This window comes from Aulostomus chinensis, chromosome 23 (genome assembly GCF_037954235.1).
Source record: "Aulostomus chinensis isolate RoL2024-O1b breed Wild chromosome 23, RoL_Achi_v1.0, whole genome shotgun sequence".
Lineage (NCBI taxonomy): Eukaryota > Metazoa > Chordata > Actinopteri > Syngnathiformes > Aulostomidae > Aulostomus > Aulostomus chinensis.
In genome coordinates this window covers 4839219-4860491 of record NC_141342.1, presented here as the reverse complement: position 1 = coordinate 4860491, position 21273 = coordinate 4839219, and the positions used below count along the sequence as shown (strand labels likewise).

Genomic DNA, 21273 nt, shown 5'->3' with positions numbered 1-21273 from the left:
TGACAGCAAATGCTCTTCGTCCTGGCCAGGTTTGTGACGTTCAGAGTTTTACTCTTATTTTTCTGCTGCAACACCCAGAAGGCACCAGGCGCTCTTGATTTGTTCACCCACAGGTGAACTTCCAACTGCAGCCAGAGAGGCTCAGGCCACTGAGGTCGGCACAACCCAACCGTGTTCAAAGTTAAACTTCGAAGCTGCAAATCCTATTTCACCACAACTTTTTTTTTTTTTTTTTTTTAATCCAGAGTTTGAAGCCACCACAGCGGCCACCTCCACCCTGGAGACCTGACTTCCGTTCTACCTCTTCCCCTCCAACAACAGGGACCATTACATCAGCGTGTGATCGGTGTTCTGGTAAAACAAAGGGATCAAAGTTTCTAGTAATTCATCGATGATATCACCCCATCTTGTTGAAAATTACATCTGATTTGTATTTCTTTTTAGTCCAAAACAACCTGGAAGCGGACGAATAAATAAAGACGCCGTGATGCAACCAGAAAAAGCAGAAACACTCCTCAGCCACTGTCCTGATGCAAACATGCAGCTGCAGTCAAGCACCAACAGACTCGCTGCATCTTACCTGCCGCTCTCTCTCTCTCTCCGTCAAGAGGGCTGTTCTCCTCAATCAGAGGTCAAAACATCAAGCTGCTTCTCATCTGCCTCAGAGGCTCAGCTGCTGTATGAAGCTGCTACCTTCCTGTTGTGGTTTATAAGCTCCCCCCCACCCCCACCCCCACCCCCACCCCTCCTCTCCTACTGAGCTCATTCTCAGCTAAACCAGGGAGAAATGAAACTGAAGGGAAGTGGCCTGCTCATTCAAGTCTATGGCTAGCTCTGGCTCGCGCTGCACTCTCACATTCCTGGAAATGGTTGTGCCACACACCCTCGGGGGCCGAGAGAGAAGGGAAACCAAAAGACAAACAAAAGCAGTTGAGTGCACGGCAGCAGTGGACTGAACTCGCCCTCTTTTCCTGATGCCTTTATCCATTTAACATCCTTTATAGAAGTAAGCACCAGGGGCAGAGGGCCGTATTACGTTGTTACAGGGAGAGAAGAGAAACTCAGCCCAGTTTCGGATTCCTGACTCAGCCCAGCTGATTCACCTTGCACAACATAAACCATGTGATCTAGTACTGCCCAGTCGACAGTAACTTGTGACAACAAACCTGTTCCCAGTGCAGCTGTACAGGTTCAGACAGCCACTTTGTACCCTGAATCATCAGATGCGTCATCATCATCAAGCGCTGGAGCTCCCAGCTACAGGTCAACGCCAGCTTGGCTCAGCTGTTGTTGAAACAACATGCTTGGTTTGTTTGACTTCTCTTCCTCTGAGGCCTTCAAATGCAGCTGTGAATCTTGTTCTTTCTTTTCTGACGTTTCCCCTCTGGCTGTGGCTGCTACGATGGAGGGGGGATTTACATCGTTACCTCTGAACACGTCCCCATTTCACAGCGCAGTCGCGGTTTGACAAGCCATCATTTACCAAAATATTCACACAACAAAAAGGCACTGAAGCACTCGCCAGCGGGCAGCGCGGGAAGATGCAACGAGCAGGAGTCTCCTGGCGTCTCTCCTGGTCCATCTTGTAATGAAGGTTGAGTGCTGGAGGCCACAGCCGCTGACATTTAGACACACAAATGTCCTCCGCAGAGCAGAGAAGAACGAGGCTGAGAAACAGCACAACTGGCTACCACATAGTAACAAAATATAGAGTCACACATCAACCAGCAGTCCCAGCAAACAAGCCAGTGTCCTCATCTGTGTCATAAAGTAACCGGGCGACAGTCACCTGCCGTCGGCCCGCAGCCTGAGGGTCCGTCTGGAGAGGTGTCAGAACATTTACAGCCTCTAGTACCAAACCCGGTTGCTGACAGTTCTTTCATCATTAACTAAGAATAAAAACACAAATGAAGAATGATTCTGGTGACGCGCAAGTCACAGGGTGGGTTCAGGCTGTTGAACACCCACCCCGCATCATTACTGGACAGAGGTGTCATGGCAACCCCTGAAATAGGTGCTATGGCGACGTGGAGAAAACAGGAGAGAGCAGGACATGATTGGTGCAGGTCTCAGACCAAACAGCACTGCAGGGTTCTGGCCCCACTGGGACTGAGCCAGCTGACACGCGTGTTTGGGTCGTCAGTCTCATTCACACTGAAAGAGAACGGTTTAGTGATCACGGTGTGATTTTTGTAATGGTTTAATCTGTAGAATACGAGCTGGAGGCAGCGATTAACCTGTAGGGTTGGAAAAAAAAGATTTGTGAATTATCTGTAGGAGGGGGCGACCGGCCTCCATGTTGTCTTTGTAGATTTTGGGGTTAAGTGACAAAAACATGTAGCTCCCATGGAGACGCCGTCACCATGTACCCCTCTTACCCACTCAGGTGGTGCTGGGGTCCAGTCCCGCCCACAGACACGAACAATGTTGAAGTCAGTACTGTAGCACAGAGAGAGGGTAGCCCCCCACCCTGATCTCGAATCCAGGTCCAGGGGGTCAAACCCAGGTCCAGGGGGGTTGAATTCAGGTCCAGGGGGCCGGACCCAGGGTCACAGGCCAGCAGCTTCACTCACTGGTAAACTGCCAGTGAGGCATGTCAGCCAAAGGGCATGAGTGACAATGTTCAGCTCTCTCTCTCACACACTCACTCACCCCCCCCCCCCCCCCACACACACACACACAGCTGTATGAAGGGAGACAAAGAACAACCCTAACCAGCGGCGGGATCCAGCATACCTTGAGAAGTCTCTGGTGTTCAGCTGATGGTTTTTCTCTCCTGGCGGTCAGAGTGCAGCTTGCAGCATGGTGAAGGCACTGCAGACCACAAGGGCGAGAACATGGGGGGGTGCTTACGATGTTGGCATGGTGAGGTCACCTGTTGAGCCCAAGTCAGTCACGTGACACAGCAGGACTGGTAAAGCCAGACGATTCTGAAAGTGCACGCCTCATTAGAGGTGAAGTGGAGACGGTGTGCTGTTTAACGTGACAGAAACTACCGGCCGAAGAGTTTCGGGCAGTGACCGGAGTCTAACTACTAACTTGATGGCGGACATTTTCATACGTCATGGTTTGAGTGGGGCGCGCGCGACCAACCACTTTTGCAGGACCGACTACGTGAAGTCGTCACACTGAAACCTAGTAGAACCGCTTACTAACTCAACAAGAGCCGGTTGTGCGTGGACGGCTGACTGTAGTCGCTCTTGCATGCCCGGTGTGTGTCTGCACTCCCCCTGCATCCGCCACTCCTGTACGGAGGGAAATAACCCTGGGAATAAAGAACCAATGAGGTTCCTTGGTGAGCTAGCTGGCCTGCTAGGCTGGCTAACGTTCGCAAGCACGAAAACATCATGACATCATTTGACGTTGATGCTTTGCGCCTGTCCCGAGATGTCCCATGTTGTGGTATCGGAACTTACCATTGTTAAAATTAAGTTCCATGAGGCACGAAATTCAAAAAGCAGAGTTCATTCAAATGTTTCAAATGATTAAATGTTTGGCACTTGCTAGCAGTCTGCTTTGCTCATCTCGTGGTGCATTCAGGTACAAAACAAAAATAGTACATAGAAGTTCTCTTTAAAAAATTGAATGTTTTTGAAAATAAGGCAGATAAAAGTACTTCTTAATCACGTGGACAGGCACAACTAGGACGTCCATTCATATTTTTTGTAGGAGTCTTGCTGGTTTTGACGTAATGCAAATGCGTATTAGTCACACAGGTAATATGGACGTCATAGCGTTCAATAAAAGACACAACTGATAAAAAATAGCTAAAACATCAACTAAATGTTTCAATAGCGCTCAAAAATCAAATCCTTTAACTGAGCCAACATGAACTGATACAAGTGTTTACCAATCAAAATGACAAAAATGGCTCGGCTTCAAGTGAGCGGCGGCGCGGTGGTGCAATGGTGCAGTGGTTAACGCTGTCGCTTCACAGCAACGAAATTCGTGGTTCGAGTCCCGGCTCGAGCGCGTGGAGCCCGTGCCTGCGTGGATCCTCTCCGATGCTCCGGCTTCTTCCCACCGTCCAAAGACATGCAAATGGAGACGAGGCTGATTATATATTATATACTCTAAATCTATGAGTGTGAATGTTTGTGTGACCGGGATAAGATAAGAGGCAGACAATGGATGATGTCACGGAATAACAGAGGACTCTGTCAAACAGGTAGAAGGACAAAAGTGTGTGTGCAGCAGTGTTGGGGAAATGATTGTGGAGAGAATCCACGCAGGTATGGGTTCCATGCGATCGAGCCGGGACTCGAACCACGAACTTTGTTGCTGTGAAGCGACAGCGTTAACCACTGCACCACTGCACCACCGCGCCGCCGCTCACTTGAAGCCCAGCCATTTTTGTCATTTTGATTGGTAAACACTGTTATCAATGTCTATCGGCTAAATTTTACTTTTCTGTGCTAGTCTGACGGCTGTTTTGTATTAAATACCTTTTAGAATTTTGTGTACTGGTGCAGGTTTGGGAGGGGGGGTCATGGGTTTTATGATTTACCAAACCTCAGCCCCGGGCGCTGAGAGAGAGGGGTAGATGTGTGGAAGGCATGGAGTGCCCCGGAGGCCCTGCAACAGGTGACAGAGGAGTGTGAGGCTGGGGGGGGGGGTCCTGGAGGCCCGGACCAGGCCGACGTACAGGCACGCCAACGAGACCGTGGTCAGCCACTCTGAACACGTCAGTGCTTCTTCCTACTTCCTGTGTGTCCGTCAGCGAGGACATGATGGAGCCTCAGGACTGTTCCAATGATAAAGCAAGCAACTCCCGTCTAGGCATCACTTATTAAACTGTTTAATAAAGCTTTAATAAAGCACGTAGTCAGGAACTGCAATTACAAAAGTAACAGAGTTGACTAAGTATTGATGTTCTAGAGTGTGGAAAATCTCCCATGACGCATTTTTTGATTAATTTCAGGTCTAAACACAGCCAGACCTCAAGGTTTAAACTGTAAAGATTTTTGATGTGCCGAAGCCGTGAATCCATCACCCATGAAATTATGAGCGGACACCAAATATGGAGTCTACAAATAATTCATGAAGACTGGTCATAGTTCATCCAGTTAATGACTTTCAAGTCTGAGGTTAGTTGATGTTATGGATCCTTCGCCACAGTGGCAGACAGAACTGCGGTGGGCAAATATCAACAACATCAGGGTCTGGAAACCAAAGGGTTTCACAGTTGTGTCTTAGCGTGCGTTTGAATATGAGCCACTAGACTGAGGATGCCCACATCTCTCACTTTGCAAGAAATTAAATCACGAAACGTTGAGAACTTCTGCTCAAAATGAGCGAATATCAGTTCTACTCATGTGCTAACAATTTAGCTCCAGTCAGAACAACAACTCAACATCCCTGCCAGCCAAATAAGTAGACGAGATGGGGCAGTTCCTCCTCTGTTTGTACCTGGTCAGGAAAGTAGTTCACATTAGGTGTGAATGTGTGTGTGTTGAATGAGAAAACATACTTGACCAAAAAGTTCATCACAAAAATGACACACAACCCAAGTTCTATGAGTGCAGACATGCTGGAGGAACGTGTCTTCAGTAGCCTTTGAAAGAGGAACGCTGCTGACACTTCCCACCCACGACTTTGGCTACTGCACAAATCAGTTCAACACATCAAGGGTTTGAGGAGAAGGGCCAACCCTCATCTCTCAAAGCCTTCCTTGTGTCATTAACAGGCAGGTGAGGATTATAGGACATAAATTATTATCTGGAGAGTCTTTGCACGGTTGCATGCTAACAGTACAGCTAACTTGATTCTCTAAATCTCTTCTTCCATGGATCACATCTCTCGTCAACTACACCCTCGGTGCTGCACGGTAGGTGGAGGACTTCCTTTTAATCCCACGGGAACTCGTACTCAACACCTTTCATCTGGTCTTTGTAAACTGCATCAAAGTACTCTGCTTCTGCTCCTGTCAGTTGGTTCTTCCAGTCTCCAGCAATCCCTGAAACAACAAGTTGTAGAAAAATTAAAGACAAAAAAATCTTCCCCTCAAAGTAAAGGACCTTCCTTGGCCCACGCTACACTCTTCCAGCAAGTCTGATGATCATCGGCCTCATTAGAGATGAACCAACATGTTTTTGCAGGCTAACAGGAAGTTAGCATCTTCATGGGTTCCAGCAACAACAAGCCAATTACGTTTTCACCTTGGAATTTGGAATATTACAGAATATAATCTATGTGGCAAACAAAAGTTGACATCTACACATTTTCTTTATTTTCCTAAATTTAACACAACTTTAACAATTTTTGAAGCATAAACACACCCACAATAAGTATTCAGACTTGCTGATGAGCTAACGTTTGCCTGAGAGCTAATGTAGCCCACAAGCTAACATATTCTATGAGCTCATTTTACCCTACGAGCTAATGCTAGCCTACGAGCTCACGTTAGCCTACAAGTTAACATCACCACAATGAGTTTCTTCTGTTTTTGATGTGGTGACGTTTAATACCCACAGGGCTCTCAAGTCTCATGCATTGAGAATGACAAACACACATTTCAGTCCGTTCACACGCTCCCATGCCACACCTTGTATTTCACGTGCAGAGAAATTTCCAGGGTAACGCCCATGAAGTTGCGCCCTGACACCGTCCCCACCCAAACCCCCATCGCTGCCACCAAACTCTCACCCTGAAATTGAGAGCCCTGTATCCATGAAAATCTCAAAATTCCCCAGTGAGGTATTCATCAACTGAACAAATCCCTAGACTCAAACACACCTTTCCTGAGAAATTCTGACTTGGTTTGGTCCATGTACTCCTTAGGAACTACAGAGTAGTTGGACATGTTATTCTTCTTCATGTTCTTGAACAGACATCGTTCTGATATCTCAGCAATGACCTCATCATCCAGAGACTTTCCCAAGAACTGAGCAATCCTGGCCACCAAGTCCTTCAGGTCCTGTACCAAAGACACACACACACACACACACACACACACACACACACACACACACACACACACACACACACACACACACTCCTCCTGTATTCAGCTCCCTCATTGTGCCGATGTTCGTGTTCATAGGCAGTCAGTGAGCCTCACCACTATCATCTCTTCGTAGGAGATGTACATTATCCGTTCTCTGTCGCCGCACCTCAGCCAGCCCTTGACGTGATCGAACCATGAGCCAAACATCACTAGAAGAGAGAACATCAGTAACAAACACAGTACAACAGATCAGAGTAGCAATGGACGCCACCTTTTCCATGGAGGAACTTGTGGAGGAACTCGCTCTGCGGCCCCGGGTCGACCAGGAAGGAGGCCATGCCAGAATAATGGAAGAATGATGTGAAGACATCTTTGGGGTTCCTCAGGACATAGACGACCTGCAGGGATGGTCGACACTCATTGAGCATTCGTCTACTTTCCCTAGATCCCTCAACCTCATTTGGTAAAGTGGTAAACTTCAATTTCTGTTCATCCGTTTCGAAAGAAAAATGCCTGAGTCATGAAATGTTCGCACCAACAAACGTCTTCTTGCAGGACTTATTGAGCCCTCAGTGTCGTCTTACAGACTGGAGGCAGTCTGAACTGTCAGATGGTGATTTTGGAAATCCTTGCACCTGACATTTATTGTTTCTCTTTTGCAATATAACACCATTTTTTCCAGCTTGTGATGCATTCAGGCGCATCAAATCTCAATAGAGAACTAAATCCTCAGACTACAGAGCAAGTTAGCCCACATCTAAGGGACTGGGGTTCTTCTAGACTGGACTAGAGGGCCACGGTGCATTTGTAGTTTTTGAATTCCATCTTGGGTGCCGGCAGCGACTCTCGCTCACTGTCACGTGTCAGTCGGCTCTGCTGTCACGTAGCGCTGAGGTGTAATGTTCTATTTCTTGTTGATCAGGGCTGTAACTCAAGCAAACCCAATAAACAAAGACTATGCCAGTAACAGGCACGAGAACCAGTCCTGGTATGTCCTCAACTAAAAGAGATCTAGAGGTCGTTGCGTGGCCAGCTCAAACAAATCATAGCTGGCCTCATTTACAGGTCAAAGAGGAAGAAAACAAATCAGGGAGGTTTGATTGTGGGAGAGAGGATCCTCTGGATCAGGAAACTAGAATCTACTGATCAAACAGATCAAACAGCTCAAACAGGACAGACGCAAACAGAAGCCTGCCTCCATGAAGGCCAGGTACACGCTGCAGCTGAGGTACACCAAGGCCCCGCCCACCGTGTGACAAACGGAGAGCATCAGACTCACCTTTGGCTTCACCTCAAAGAAGGACGGAGGCATCATGTTGTGGTGGTAGTGTGTAGCAAACACCCGTGGCGACGGCCTGTCATCAAGTTTCAGCGTGGTGGTGTAACTCTGCTCCAGCCAGGGAACACGGTTCCAGTTAGGACTGGTCTCAACGGACGCCGGGTCTCCTCCACTGACGATCAGAGGGACGATCTCCTGCATCCAGGTGGTGCCTGAGTCAAGGACACAAGACTGCTTACCTCTTCCTGCTCTGATTTCAGTGCCTTGAGCTGCTGGGGAGGATTTGACCGAGACCCGTACCTGCATGTGACTTTAGAGCCGTGCGTCACCAAAGTCAGACAGCAGGAACCACATAAAAACCATCAACACAGATGGGCTTTTTCTGCTTCGTCTATTTTGCTTCAATTTCACTCCACAGCACTCATGTATGAGTCAACAGGTCACCGTGCGTCTCTACGTTCACACGCTGCAGGCCAGACTTGGACGCTACGTCACGTCTCTGTTCACATTGCCTCTCTAATAGACCAGCAAAGCTCCGTGTGTTTGGGGATGTGTTGGCTGCATGATCGGACTTTGCTTCACTAATTTTACCAGGCCATTGCTGAATAAACGTCAACAGAGAAAAGAAGGGCTTAGTTTGAGAAGATTTGCAAGAGTCACAACCGCAGGGCAAAAGTAAAAAAAACAACAACAACAAAAAAACAGACAACAAATCACAGTTTGCATTGTTCACTTTAACTCTTTGGCTTTTGGGAGTCTGCATACAAAAACCCCATCAATCTCAACTGCATTCAAATCTCTCACAAGCTTCCACAGAAACGGCTCGCCGAGTTTGGAGGGGGAAGAATGCTGAGTTGCATCCCAAGAACACCATCCCACTGTGGAGCCCGGGGGCGGAAACATCACGCTTTGGGGCTGCTTTTCTGCAAAGGGGGCAGGACGACTGATCCGTATTAAGGAGAGGATGAATGGGGCCATGTACCGTCAGATTTTGGGCAGAAAAACCCTCGATCAGTGAGAGCGTTTAGCTGAATCTTCCAGCATGATAGGGATCCCAACCACACTGCCCGGGCAATGAAGGAGCGGCCATGTAAAAAGCATTTTGAGGTTCTGGAGCGGCCCAGCCAGGCTCCGGACCTCAATCCAATAGAGGCTCTGTGGAGGGAGGTGAAGGTCCGTGTTTCCTAGCGACAGCCCCAAAGCTCCTGAGAGGATCTGCACGGAGGAACGGGCCAAACGAGCAGCGACAGCAAGCGGAGCTGGTGAGGACCTGCAGGACACGTCTGACTGTCACTGCCAACCAGGGTCACGTCACACAGTACCGAGGGGAACCCTCACTGATCAAATACTTGGTTTCTGCACCATGATACAAATGAATTGTTTGAAATCAGACAATCAGATTTTGTTGTTTTTTTGTAACACTCTTTCTCCCACGGTTAAAGTGGACCAATGATGAACATTTCAGACCTCTCACCTTTGCAGAATCGGTGGCTGCCAAATACTTTTTTGCCCCACTTTTATTGGTCAAGTTGGAAATGAACAAGGAATTTTGTTACCAGGTTGGCATTGCTCACCGTACAGGGAAGGGAATAAGTTGGTTAAAAAAAACAGGAAGGAAAACTATAAAAAAAAAAAAGGCAGTACGTCAGGAGGCTGTTAGGAATCAAGGCAATAAAGCCACAGTTATTTATATCAGCGGTAAAGGAAAAATCCAGGGTGGAGGGTGATATTAAAGGGAAGTTCCTATCAATTGTAAAATAGGAACAAAGCGGGTGAAAGGTAGCCCATGCTGCCAGTAAAGGAGTCAATCCAGAGAGAGTTCGGCCTGCTCAAATCCTGGGCGCCATGTTTGCTCCCAACGCCAGATGAGTCTACATGGCAACTACATGGGCAGTTATGCTATGCTGAGGTAAACCACTTATTTTCTCCTTTAATAACCCTGTAAATGTCACTGTCACCCTCTGTCATTATGCAGCAGGCCCTGACTTAAATAAGCCAGTGTGTACTGAGCTTCAACTTCTTAAATGAGCCTGTAGACGCGTCGTAGTCCAGTCGCTCAATTAATCAGGAGCTGTTTAACCTCTCTTCGTCTCCTGAGTTCATCCATCGCCGCGAAAAGGTAGAAATTACTTTTAAAAAAACGATACTGACTCAGATGTAGATGAAACTAACCTAGTTTTGGTCGACAGTACAGTTACTTAGTGTTAGTTATCATTATTAGTATTATGATAATAGGATATCATTTACATACACAGGCGGTCTGTTACAGGTGGCAACAGAGGAGAGACAGAAGCTCCTTGGTTCTCCAGGCATTTAGTCCAGACAACAGCCCACTCGCATAAGGCGAGATCGAGGCTCTGAACTTTCGACCCCCGATTTGGCTCAACTCTCCACATCCACGGCTCTGGTCAAATCAACCCTGCATCTCCCCCTGCTGGCCGTTAGACAGAATGCAGGTTGGGAATCACTGCTCCGTATCTGATTTATTTACAGTCTAAAGCCTGAAATCACATCGCGAGAGTCGCTCTTCAGGTGCGGATTCTTCTCTGTGACGATGTGGATCAGCAGAAGCGACTGCGGGCTGTCGCGACAGCGCGGGAGAGTTTCCCGCATTTCCGGGAGAACTTCCTCTTTCCTCACCGTCTGATCGAGTGTCCCTGACATGTCGGTCAACGGAGGTCCTACGTGCTGCTGCGGGAGGCTCACCTGATTTGGGGTACGTGACAATGAGGATGTCATCCTGCCGGAAGTAAAACTCCTCGAAGCGCTTCAGGCTCTCCGGGCTGTGCACCTGGGAGGGCAGGTAGACCCCCTTGTAGAGCCTGTAGAGGTCGGCCTCAGCCATCGGGAGACGTCACTCAGGTCTCAGCAGCTCCAAACACAGACGAGGAGGAGTTAAACTATGAAGAGGAGGAGGAGACAGCGTGTAGTTGCAGCACCTGAGGGAGCAAACCTGGGAGGTGAATCTTCTTCTTCTTTACTGTTTCATTCTGAAGGAATAAAAGAATGAGTTTTTGACTGTCTACATCCCGCCCTCAGCCGGTGCTAAGGCAGCCTGCGAGGACAGTCACACCCCCATCTCTCAGCTGCAGACGCACGTCCACAGTCCCTTGGTGAAGAGGAAACCCCCCACCAAGGATGTGGTCTGAGGACTGCAGTGAGACCCTGACAGACCACTTTGAATGCACAGACTGGCAGGAACTCCGCAGGCCCCAAAGTGAGGACATCGATGCCCTCACCCACTGCATAAACGGACGACATTCATTTCTGCGTGGAGAAAACTGTGCCGACCAAGAAGGTGCGGCGGTTCTCCAACAATAAACCATGGGGGACCCCGGGGCTGAAGGCCCTGCTGAATGAGAAGAAGAGGGCCTTCAGACCTGGACACAAAGAGCAGCTGAGAAGGGTACAAAAGCCCCCCTGATATAGTTAACTTTTCTTTTCTTTCTTTCTTGTAACTGAGCTGTGGTAACACACACATTTCCCCGTTGTGGGGTCAATAAAGTTCTATCCATCCATCTCTCTAAGTAAATACTGACACAAGTACCTGGAACGCACCAGAATACGCAGGAATACTGCAGTAACGTGGTATGAACACAGTTCTTGATGAAGATGCAGACGTGAAGGCTCAGTAGTCCAGAACACCCGTGTGGTCAGAGGATGAAGACTAGCGATCAGACCATCGTCTTCATCAAGCACGAGGGCCGGTGTGTCACCTGACCTGGACACTGGTGCTGAGGAACTTGTTTTATACAAACCTTGCTCGTGCTACCGGCGCTCAGGGGGAAGTCACTCAGCACTATGAAAGTCCTCCGAGAAGACGCCTTGGCCCAAGCGAGTGCTGTCGGAAGTATTCCGGACCCTGAGCTGTTCTCCCTGTCACGTTCCGTCCTCTCCCAGATCTGATCCTGGCACGTCACCTGGCCAGTCTGAACCCGAGAGAACAGCAGCAGTCAGGAGCAAAGTTCACCAGTTGCAACCAGTTTTCTGACCTGAAGTGACTCTGAAAACTTGCTGTTTTTACTCTGAGGAGAGTACAGAGGAGCTACGTCACTTACAAGTGTAACCTCCAGAGTATCCCGCAGTATTCCAGAGGGTAGTACTTCGATGGAAACATCTGCATCTTTGAGTTGTGATATTTCACAGTGGAGCAGCAGCCGACAACGTCGCTCCGTTCAAGAACAAGAGCAGTAAAGCAACATCGTTAGAGTTTTATTTTTCCAGTTCCATTGATATAATTTCACCGGGTGTGAGAGAGTCGATGTGTTTGGACAGGAAGATCATTTGGGTGAACCAGAAAGAAAAAGAAATCAGTTCATCAACTCAGCCTGATTTCTTTTACATGCATCTGAACACATATTTCTTTTAATTATTTTCCTCATTCACTTTGAACTAAAATATGAACTGAATTAATCGATGACACTCGAACCAAAATAGAACATGTTCTTGTGTTTCCAAGCAGGAGGGGTTATTGTGGGGTCGAGACTGATAAAGAGGGAGAATCACGCTGCAGATGGAAGTTTGTGAGTACAGTGTGTGTGTGTGTGTGTGTGTGTGTGCTGATTTAAACTAACCAACAATGATGAATGATGCTGGATATTGTGTTTAAAATGCTTGTGAAGGGAATGTGAACACCCAAGCAGCTCTACATCCACCGTGAGGGTCCCTGGTGAGTAAGAGGCTTCAGACGGCACCCTGCACCCCTCTGATGTGGACTAACCAGGCCAGCTTGCTGGTCCGGTTGAGGGTTTCAAGGTAAAAAGTGGTTAATTATGCAGTTCCTTGTCCTGGCAGCTCTTTTCCTTCCAGAACTGCTATTCCCACAATTCCCTAGCAGGTGGGCAAATATCAACAACATCAGGGTCCGTAAACCAAAGGGTTCCACAGTTGTGTCTTAATGTGTGTTTGAATGTGAGCCACTAGGATGCCCACATGTCTCACTTGGCAAAGCTGAAACTAAAGGTTTCAGGTAATACTAACATTAATTTGGCTACTCGCTCCCGGCCAGCCACACCCCCCTCCACCTGTGTCCCATTCCCCTAACGAGCACACCTGCAGCAGATCCCACTGGAAGTGTTCTTGTACCCCAGCCCTTCACCCTGTTCTCCACCAGATCGTTATCTCACTCTCTCCTACCCTTCTGAAACCTGCGTATCCTAATCCTGCCTGTCTTCTTCCCCGCCTGTCGGCCCTGTGCCTTCCCTCTACCTGGTGTCCCTGCCCCTGCGTCTCTGGATTTACCGATAACGACCTGCGCCTGAACATCTGCCATGTTCCTGTCTGTTCCCATGTCTCTGGAGGTCCCAGTGCCGACCGACACCTGAACCTCGGCCACGCTCCTGCCTGCCCCTTCCCCTGAATCTGTTTGAAAAAGGACTGTTTTGCTGCAGTTGATGCATTTGGGTCCTGCTTCACCGTCCTTGTCAGTGCGATCTGGCCAAGAATGGACTCAGGATTGCTGGATCCAATCCATGCAGCGCTCCGAGCAAATGGGAAGAAGATGAATGCCCAGGAGGATCAGCTGGGATCCCTGCACCGCATGGTCAAAGAAATGACTTGCCACCAGGAGGCTTTGTTGGCCCTCGTGCTGGAAAGACCGACCTCTTCAGCCATGCCAGTCTCCACTCCAGATCCTACCCTCCTCCCCAGCTTCCTACAATTCCTCTGCCTTAACTGCTTCACCAGTGCTCTCTCATCCCGAGGGTTTCTGGGGGACTCTAGATATATGGAGAGAGTTCTGGGTTCGAGCCCCAGTTCGTGCCCGGGGTCTTTCTGTGTGAGTCTGCATGTTCTCCCCGTTCTTGTGTGGGTTCTCTCTGGTACTCCAGCTTCCTCCACAGTCCAAAGACATCAAGAGGGACCAGGTTAATCCAGACTCTAAATTGACCGTAGGCGTGGCTGGGAGAGCCAATGGTTGTCTGTCTCTATGTGTTGGTCCTGCCATGGACTGGTGACCTGTCCAGGGTGAACCCCGCCTCTCACCTGAAGGCTGCTCAGGTAGACCCCCCCCCCCGCAACCCTTAACAGGATAAGCAGTACAGAAAGTACATATATGTTTGGTGTTACATGCTAACAGTACAGCTAACTTGATTCTCTAAATCTCTTCTTCCATGGATCACATCTCTCGTCAACTACACCCTCGGTGCTGCACGGTAGGTGGAGGACTTCCTTTTAATCCCACGGGAACTCGTACTCAACACCTTTCATCTGGTCTTTGTAAACTGCATCAAAGTACTCTGCTTCTGCTCCTGTCAGTTGGTTCTTCCAGTCTCCAGCAATCCCTGAAACAACAAGTTGTAGAAAAATTAAAGACAAAAAAATCTTCCCCTCAAAGTAAAGGACCTTCCTTGGCCCACGCTACACTCTTCCAGCAAGTCTGATGATCATCGGCCTCATTAGAGATGAACCAACACGTTTTTGCAGGCTAACAGGAAGTTAGCATCTTCATGGGTTCCAGCAACAACAAGCCAATTACGTTTTCACCTTGGAATTTGGAATATTACAGAATATAATCTATGTGGCAAACAAAAGTTGACATCTACATGTTTTTTCATGTTCCTAAATTCATCTGTACTTTTATGATTTTTTGAAGCAACAATAATCTTGCAAGAAGTAGAAAGACTTCCCCAGAAGGTAAAATTTTAAGTGCCTCAAAATTCCCCAGTGAGGTATTCATCAACTGAACAAATCCCTAGACTCAAACACACCTTTCCTGAGAAATTCTGACTTGGTTTGGTCCATGTACTCCTTAGGAACTACAGAGTAGTTGGACATGTTGTTCTTCTTCATGTTCTTGAACAGACATCGTTCTGATATCTCAGCGATGACCTCATCATCCAGAGACTTTCCCAAGAACTGAGCAATCCTGGCCACCGAGTCCTTCAGGTCCTGAACCAAAGACACACACACACACACACACACTCCTCCTGTATTCAGCTCCCTCATTGTGCCGATGTTCGTGTTCATAGGCAGTCAGTGAGCCTCACCACGATCATCTCTTCGTAGGAGATGTACATTATCCGTTCTCTGTCGCCACACCTCAGCCAGCCCTTGACGTGATCGAACCATGAGCCAAACATCACTAGAAGAGAGAACATCAGTAACAAACACAGTACAACAGATCAGAGTAGCAATGGACGCCACCTTTTCCATGGAGGAACTTGTGGAGGAACTCGCTCTGCGGCCCCGGGTCGACCAGGAAGGAGGCCATGCCAGAATAATGGAAGAATGATGTGAAGACATCTTTGGGGTTCCTCAGGACATAGACGACCTGCAGGGATGGTCGACACTCATTGAGCATTCGTCTACTTTCCCTAGATCCCTCAACCTCATTTGGTAAAGTGGTAAACTTCAATTTCTGTTCATCCGTTTCGAAAGAAAAATGCCTGAGTCATGAAATGTTCGCACCAACAAACGTGTTCTTGCAGGACTTATTGAGCCCTCAGTGTCGTCTTACAGACTGGAGGCAGTCTGAACTGTCAGATGGTGATTTTGGAAATCCTTGCACCTGACATTTATTGTTTCTCTTTTGCAATATTACACCATTTTTTCCAGCTTGTGATGCATTCAGGCGCATCAAATCTCAATAGAGAACTAAATCCTCAGACTACAGAGCAAGTTAGCCCACATCTACGGGACTGGGGTTCTTCTAGGCTGGACTAGAGGGCCACGGTGCATTTGTAGTTTTTGAATTCCATCTTGGGTGCCGGCAGCGACTCTCGCTCACTGTCACGTGTCAGTCGGCTCTGCTGTCACGTAGCGCTGAGGTGTAATGTTCTATTTCTTGTTGATCAGGGCTGTAACTCAAGCAAACCCAATAAACAAAGACTATGCCAGTAACAGGCACGAGAACCAGTCCTGGTATGTCCTCAACTAAAAGAGATCTAGAGGTCGTTGCGTGGCCAGCTCAAACAAATCATAGCTGGCCTCATTTACAGGTCAAAGAGGAAGAAAACAAATCAGGGAGGTTTGATTGTGGGAGAGAGGATCCTCTGGATCAGGAAACTAGAATCTACTGATCAAACAGATCAAACAGCTCAAACAGGACAGACGCTAACAGAAGCCTGCCTCCATGAAGGCCAGGTACACGCTGCAGCTGAGGTACACCAAGGCCCCGCCCACCGTGTGACAAACGGAGAGCATCAGACTCACCTTTGGCTTCACCTCAAAGAAGGACGGAGGCATCATGTTGTGGTGGTAGTGTGTAGCAAACACCCGTGGCGACGGCCTGTCATCAAGTTTCAGTGTGCTGGTGTGTCTCGCCTCCAGCCAGGGAACACGGTTCCAGTTAGGACTGGTCTCAACGGACGCCGGGTCTCCTCCACTGACGATCAGAGGGACGATCTCCTGCGTCCATACGGTGCCTGAGTCAAGGACACAAGACTGCTTACCTCTTCCTGCTCTGATTTCAGTGCCTTGAGCTGCTGGGGAGGATTTGACCGAGACCCGTACCTGCATGTGACTTTAGAGCCGTGCGTCACCAAAGTCAGACAGCAGGAACCACATAAAAACCAACAAAAGAGATGTTTTGTATTGTTGTTTCTTTGTCATGAGGTTCTACAGATAATACTGATTCTGTCACTCCTGATTATGTAGGGAATTCAGAAGTTATTTGTCAGAACAGCAGGATGATCAGGAAAAATGTTGATATGTGAAGCAAAGTAACAACTTTCAAAGCTGCAACAACTCAAGTTATTATCAAGTTACATCCCTAACAACGTGATCCCAGTGCATCCACAGATGTCTCTACACGCTGCCACATAACAGGTAATGTGTGGCAGTATGAAGGAGCAGGTCAGGGGTGTCTGGTGATGGCTGGTTTGGTCTTTACACTTGTTTGATATTTTTGTTTTAGTATAATTAAAATTTGGCTTCCAGCATAATTTAATGTCTGTTATAAAACCCAGGAATTTCATTTCATTCTCTCTCTATTTCTTCATCGTTTATCCTGAGTTTCTTGTTGGCCCCTCAGCAAGAAGGTCTTTCTGTGTGAGTCTCCATGTTCTCCCTGTTCCTGCTGGGTTCTCTCTGGTACTCCAGCTTCCTCCACAGTCCAAAGACATCAAGAGGGACCAGGTTAATCCAGACTCTAAATTGACCGTAGGTGTGGCTGTGAGAGCCAATGGTTGTCTGTCTCTATGTGTTGGCCCTGTGATGGACTGGTGACCTTTCCAGGGTGAACCCCGCCTCTCACCTGAAGGCTGCTCAGGTAGACTCCAGCCCCCCACCCCCCACCCCCCGCGAACCTTAACAGGATTAGCAGAAGAAAATGGATGGATGTCAGAAACCTCTATATGTTATTGATGAATAATAACAACAGTGTTCCCAGCACCAATCCCTGTGGCACCCCACTCTTCACCCACATCAATTCTAATTTAAATAGTGATAAATTGTACAAATCGATGTCTATTCTTTGGACTTAAATTCCATATTTCTGTCGTTTATTTAAGTTTGGGGCCGATTGTGTGCTCTTTTAGTGAATAAAAAGAATGCATTTAGTTTGTTTTCCTTAACTGTTGTCACCTCTTCCAGAAAGTTCCATGAGCATGTGGGTCTGTTTTTCTGACGCCATATTGTTGCTCATACATTACATCATGTTTAGCTGTAAAGTGAGCCAGCCTTGAATGAAACTTTTTTTTCCAAGTACTGCTGAGAACTGTCAAAGTAATGAGACAGGTCTGTAGTTGTGTTCCTGTCTCCAGGTCTGAATGTGGATTGGACTTTTTTGATTTTCATTTGATTTGGAATGACACCTGTTTTTGTGATTAATTACAAAAAAAAGAGGTTTCCTCACACATTTGATTGTTTGGTTCACCAACAATATATCAATATCACTGAAGTCTGTTGACCTGTTATTTTTTAACACTTTAACAGTGTCACTATTGTCTTTGTGGTCCGTTCATTTTCAGAAAATAGATGATTTCTTCATGTGCAACTTTGCTTTCCTCCTCATTTGCACTGCCAGTGTTTGCAATCTCTCTGGTCAACCAGGCCCCAGGTCAGAAGTCATTCAGCGTGTTTGCATTTAACTTCACTCACTTAATAGATGAGCTTCACTCTTCATCCACCCTTTCTAAATAACTTAAAGCCTGTAATAACAATGCTAAGTTACTGTGACTGTGGGCTGATTACTGCGACTCGTTCCTCTGGAAGTACACAAGTCCAGGTCTTATTGTGTGACACATAAACTCGCCAACGTCCTGTGAATTATTTCCTCCATCAGACCTGAGAGCCACACGCGTAGATGGTAGCTTGAAACCTGCAGCACCTGATTTAGGTGAACAAACTGTCAAATAAATTATCTAACATTAACAAGCTTGATGATGTAACGCAATTTGATCATGTGATCACGGGATAACGAGCGCCATCATATTGAGGAGACGATACACCGTTATCAGAGATAATGATATAAAAATGACTTGCAACCTATGGCCTTTTCTGGCTTCTTTACAACAGAGGTCCTCTGAGCTGCTGCGCGTGTTGGACTCACCTGATTTGGGGTACGTGACAATGATGATGTCATCCTGCCGGAAGTTGAACTCTTCAAAATATTTCAGGCTCTCTGGGGTGAACACCTGGGAGGGCAGGTAGACCCCCTTGTAGAGCCTGTAGAGGTCGGCCTCAGCCATCGGGAGACGTCACTCAGGTCTCAGCAGCTCCAAACACAGACGAGGAGGAGTTAAACTATGAAGAGGAGGAGGAGACAGCGTGTAGTTGCAGCACCTGAGGGAGCAAACCTGGGAGGTGAATTTGACCTCCACAGATATCAAAACTTCTTCTTTATTGTTTCCACAGTTTTCTGGACTTTCCTCCCCCCGTTGCCAAGTGACAACACAACACTTTTCCTACCCGAAGCAACTCTGAAAACATGCCGTTTTTACTTTGAGGAGAGTACAGAGGAACTCCATCTTTTTCAAGTGTAAATTCTCTTCTCACATCCAGAGTATCCCGCAGTATTCCAGAGGGTAGTACTTCGATGGAAACATCTGGATCTTTGAGTTGTGATATTTCACAGTGGAGCAGCAGCCGACAACGTCGCTCCGTTCAAGAACAAGAGCAGTAACCTAACAACGCCCTCACCCACTGCATAAACGGACAACATTCATCTCTGCGTGGAGAAAACTGTGCCGACCAAGAAGGTGCGGCGGTTCTCCAACAATAAACCATGGGGGACCCCGGGGCTGAAGGCCCTGCTGAATGAGAAGAAGAGGGCCTTCAGACCTGGACACAAAGAGCAGCTGAGAAGGGTACAAAAGCCCCCCTGATATAGTTAAGTTTTCTTTTCTTTCTTTCTTGTAACTGAGCTGTGGTAACACACACATTTCCCCGTTGTGGGGTCAATAAAGTTCTATCCATCCATCTCTCTAAGTAAATACTGACACACAAGTACCTGGAACGCACCAGAATACGCAGGAATACTGCAGTAACGTGGTATGAACACAGTTCTTGATGAAGATGCAGACTTGAAGGCTCAGTAGTCCAGAACACCCGTGTGGTCAGAGGATGAAGACTAGCGATCAGACCATCGTCTTCATCAAGCACGAGGGCCGGTGTGTCACCTGACCTGGACACTGGTGCAGAGGAACTTGTTTTATACAAACCTTGCTCGTGCTACCGGCGCTCAGGGGGAAGTCACTCAGCACTATGAAAGTCCTCCGAGAAGACGCCTTGGCCCAAGCGAGTGCTGTCGGAAGTATTCCGGACCCTGAGCTGTTCTCCCTGTCACGTTCCGTCCTCTCCCAGATCTGATCCTGGCACGTCACCTGGCCAGTCTGAACCCGAGAGAACAGCAGCAGTCAGGAGCAAAGTTCACCAGTTGCAACCAGTTTTCTGACCTGAAGTGACTCTGAAAACTTGCTGTTTTTACTCTGAGGAGAGTACAGAGGAGCTACGTCACTTACAAGTGTAACCTCCAGAGTATCCCGCAGTATTCCAGAGGGTAGTACTTCGATGGAAACATCTGGATCTTTGAGTTGTGATATTTCACAGTGGAGCAGCAGCCGACAACGTCACTCCGTTCAAGAACAAGAGCAGTAAAGCAACATCGTTAGAGTTTTATTTTTCCAGTTCCATTGATATAATTTCACCGGGTGTGAGAGAGTCGATGTGTTTGGACAGGAAGATCATTTGGGTGAACCAGAAAGAAAAAGAAAACAGTTCATCAACTCAGCCTGATTTCTTTTACATGCATCTGAACACATATTTCTTTTAATTATTTTCCTCATTCACTTTGAACTAAAATATGAACTGAATTAATCGATGACACTCGAACCAAAATAGAACATGTTCTTGTGTTTCCAAGCAGGAGGGGTTATTGTGGGGAGTCGAGACTGATAAAGAGGGAGAATCACGCTGCAGATGGAAGTTTGTGAGTACAGTGTGTGTGTGTGTGTGTGTGCTGATTTAAACTAACCAACAATGATGAATGATGCTGGATATTGTGTTTAAAATGCTTGTGAAGGGAATGTGAACACCCAAGCAGCTCTACATCCACCGTGAGGGTCCCTGGTGAGTAAGAGGCTTCAGACGGCACCCTGCACCCCTCTGATGTGGACTAACCAGGCCAGCTTGCTGGTCCGGTTGAGGGTTTCAAGGTAAAAAGTGGTTAATTATGCAGTTCCTCATCCTGGCAGCTCTTTTCCTTCCAGAACTGCTATTCCCACAATTCCCCAGCAGGTAGCGCCACCGGTGACATTTTCAGTCCTGCTCCAGAGACTCCAGGCGTCGCTGCTACAGTTCTGACTGGTGTTCAGAGGAAGTGATGACCTGAAGGCCTCCTCTCCATCCAAGTCTCTGGATCCTCTCATCCTGCACCTGGGCTGTTGTTGACGTTACTCACAGGCTTGAACTGCTGCACTTGAATGTCTGAAGGGAACCTGATAGAGGAAGACGCTGCCTTCGCGTCTCTTGGTTGGTTCGGGTTCATTTTAGACATGGACAGTCTCCCCTGTACCCCTCTGACCTTCCCTGTTCTTCTCGCTGGACTCTGAGGTCGACAGGTCAGAGATTAGTGCTGCTTCCTCAAACATGTAACACCCAGACTCTGGAA

The 21273-nt window shown here is 47.7% G+C and overlaps 3 protein-coding genes and 1 long non-coding RNA gene across 10 annotated transcripts in view; 1 reads left to right on the top strand and 3 right to left on the bottom strand.

Moving 5' to 3' along the window:
• LOC147239232 (uncharacterized) overlaps positions 1-3547 on the bottom strand; it is a 41420-nt gene extending 37873 nt beyond the window's left edge. For 2 of the 5 annotated variants that reach the window (XM_086195491.1, XM_086195496.1), the window contains exons 1-2: positions 3417-3547; positions 2737-2930 (exon numbers count right to left, since the gene is read on the bottom strand). The gene's annotated coding sequence lies outside the window, so the exon portion shown is untranslated. Of the gene's footprint in view, positions 1-580; positions 701-2736; positions 2931-3416 lie in introns of those variants that run through there. The other 3 variants (XM_086195492.1, XM_086195493.1, XM_086195494.1) reach the window with 3 other exon arrangements.
• A 1235-nt stretch (positions 3548-4782) lies between these two features.
• Positions 4783-12124, bottom strand: LOC147239231 (sulfotransferase 2B1-like). 3 transcript variants are annotated; one of them, XM_086194898.1, is made up of 7 exons: positions 11984-12124; positions 10932-11125; positions 8226-8437; positions 7218-7344; positions 7061-7155; positions 6736-6916; positions 4783-5956 (listed from the first exon to the last, which is right to left on the bottom strand). In XM_086194898.1, exons 2-7 carry the CDS (start codon positions 11068-11070, stop codon positions 5847-5849), a joined length of 864 nt encoding a protein of 287 aa, XP_086051024.1. In that variant the 5' UTR covers positions 11071-11125; positions 11984-12124; the 3' UTR covers positions 4783-5846. The 3 variants fall into 3 exon arrangements, with proteins under 3 accessions (XP_086051024.1, XP_086051025.1, XP_086051023.1); XM_086194899.1 differs by lacking the exon at positions 11984-12124 and adding an exon at positions 11784-11931; XM_086194897.1 differs by lacking the exons at positions 10932-11125; positions 11984-12124 and adding an exon at positions 10477-10780.
• Positions 12125-14360: 2236 nt separating this feature from the next.
• On the bottom strand, positions 14361-20891 carry LOC147239230 (sulfotransferase 2B1-like). The gene is made up of 8 exons (XM_086194900.1): positions 20126-20891; positions 19826-19996; positions 18715-18908; positions 16377-16588; positions 15369-15495; positions 15212-15306; positions 14933-15113; positions 14361-14506 (listed from the first exon to the last, which is right to left on the bottom strand). The coding sequence occupies exons 3-8, from the start codon at positions 18851-18853 to the stop codon at positions 14397-14399; spliced, it is 864 nt and encodes a 287-aa protein (XP_086051026.1). The 5' UTR covers positions 18854-18908; positions 19826-19996; positions 20126-20891; the 3' UTR covers positions 14361-14396.
• On the top strand, positions 20067-21223 carry LOC147239229 (uncharacterized). The gene is made up of 4 exons (XR_015111443.1): positions 20067-20257; positions 20527-20592; positions 20686-20818; positions 20901-21223. It is a non-coding gene; the product is annotated as an uncharacterized LOC147239229 (long non-coding RNA).
• The last annotated feature ends 50 nt before the right edge of the window (positions 21224-21273 follow it).

Excerpts from the sequence above, each read along its gene's own strand:
- LOC147239231 (XM_086194897.1), bottom strand. The coding sequence starts at position 10,621 with ATGTGGAGAGTTGAGCCAAATCGGGGGTCGAAAGTTCAGAGCCTCGAT. Across the intron at positions 8,438-10,476 it reads ACCTGTAACAGACCGCCTGT|GCACCACCTGGATGCAGGAG; the intron begins GTATGTAAATGA and ends TCCTTGACTCAG. Across the intron at positions 7,156-7,217 it reads CAAGTTCCTCCATGGAAAAG|TGATGTTTGGCTCATGGTTC; the intron begins GTGGCGTCCATT and ends TCTCTCTTCTAG.
- LOC147239230 (XM_086194900.1), bottom strand. The coding sequence starts at position 18,853 with ATGGCTGAGGCCGACCTCTACAGGCTCTACAAGGGGGTCTACCTGCCC. Across the intron at positions 15,114-15,211 it reads CCTACGAAGAGATGATCGTG|GACCTGAAGGACTCGGTGGC; the intron begins GTGAGGCTCACT and ends TCTTTGGTTCAG. Across the intron at positions 14,507-14,932 it reads GTCAGAATTTCTCAGGAAAG|GGATTGCTGGAGACTGGAAG; the intron begins GTGTGTTTGAGT and ends TTGTTGTTTCAG.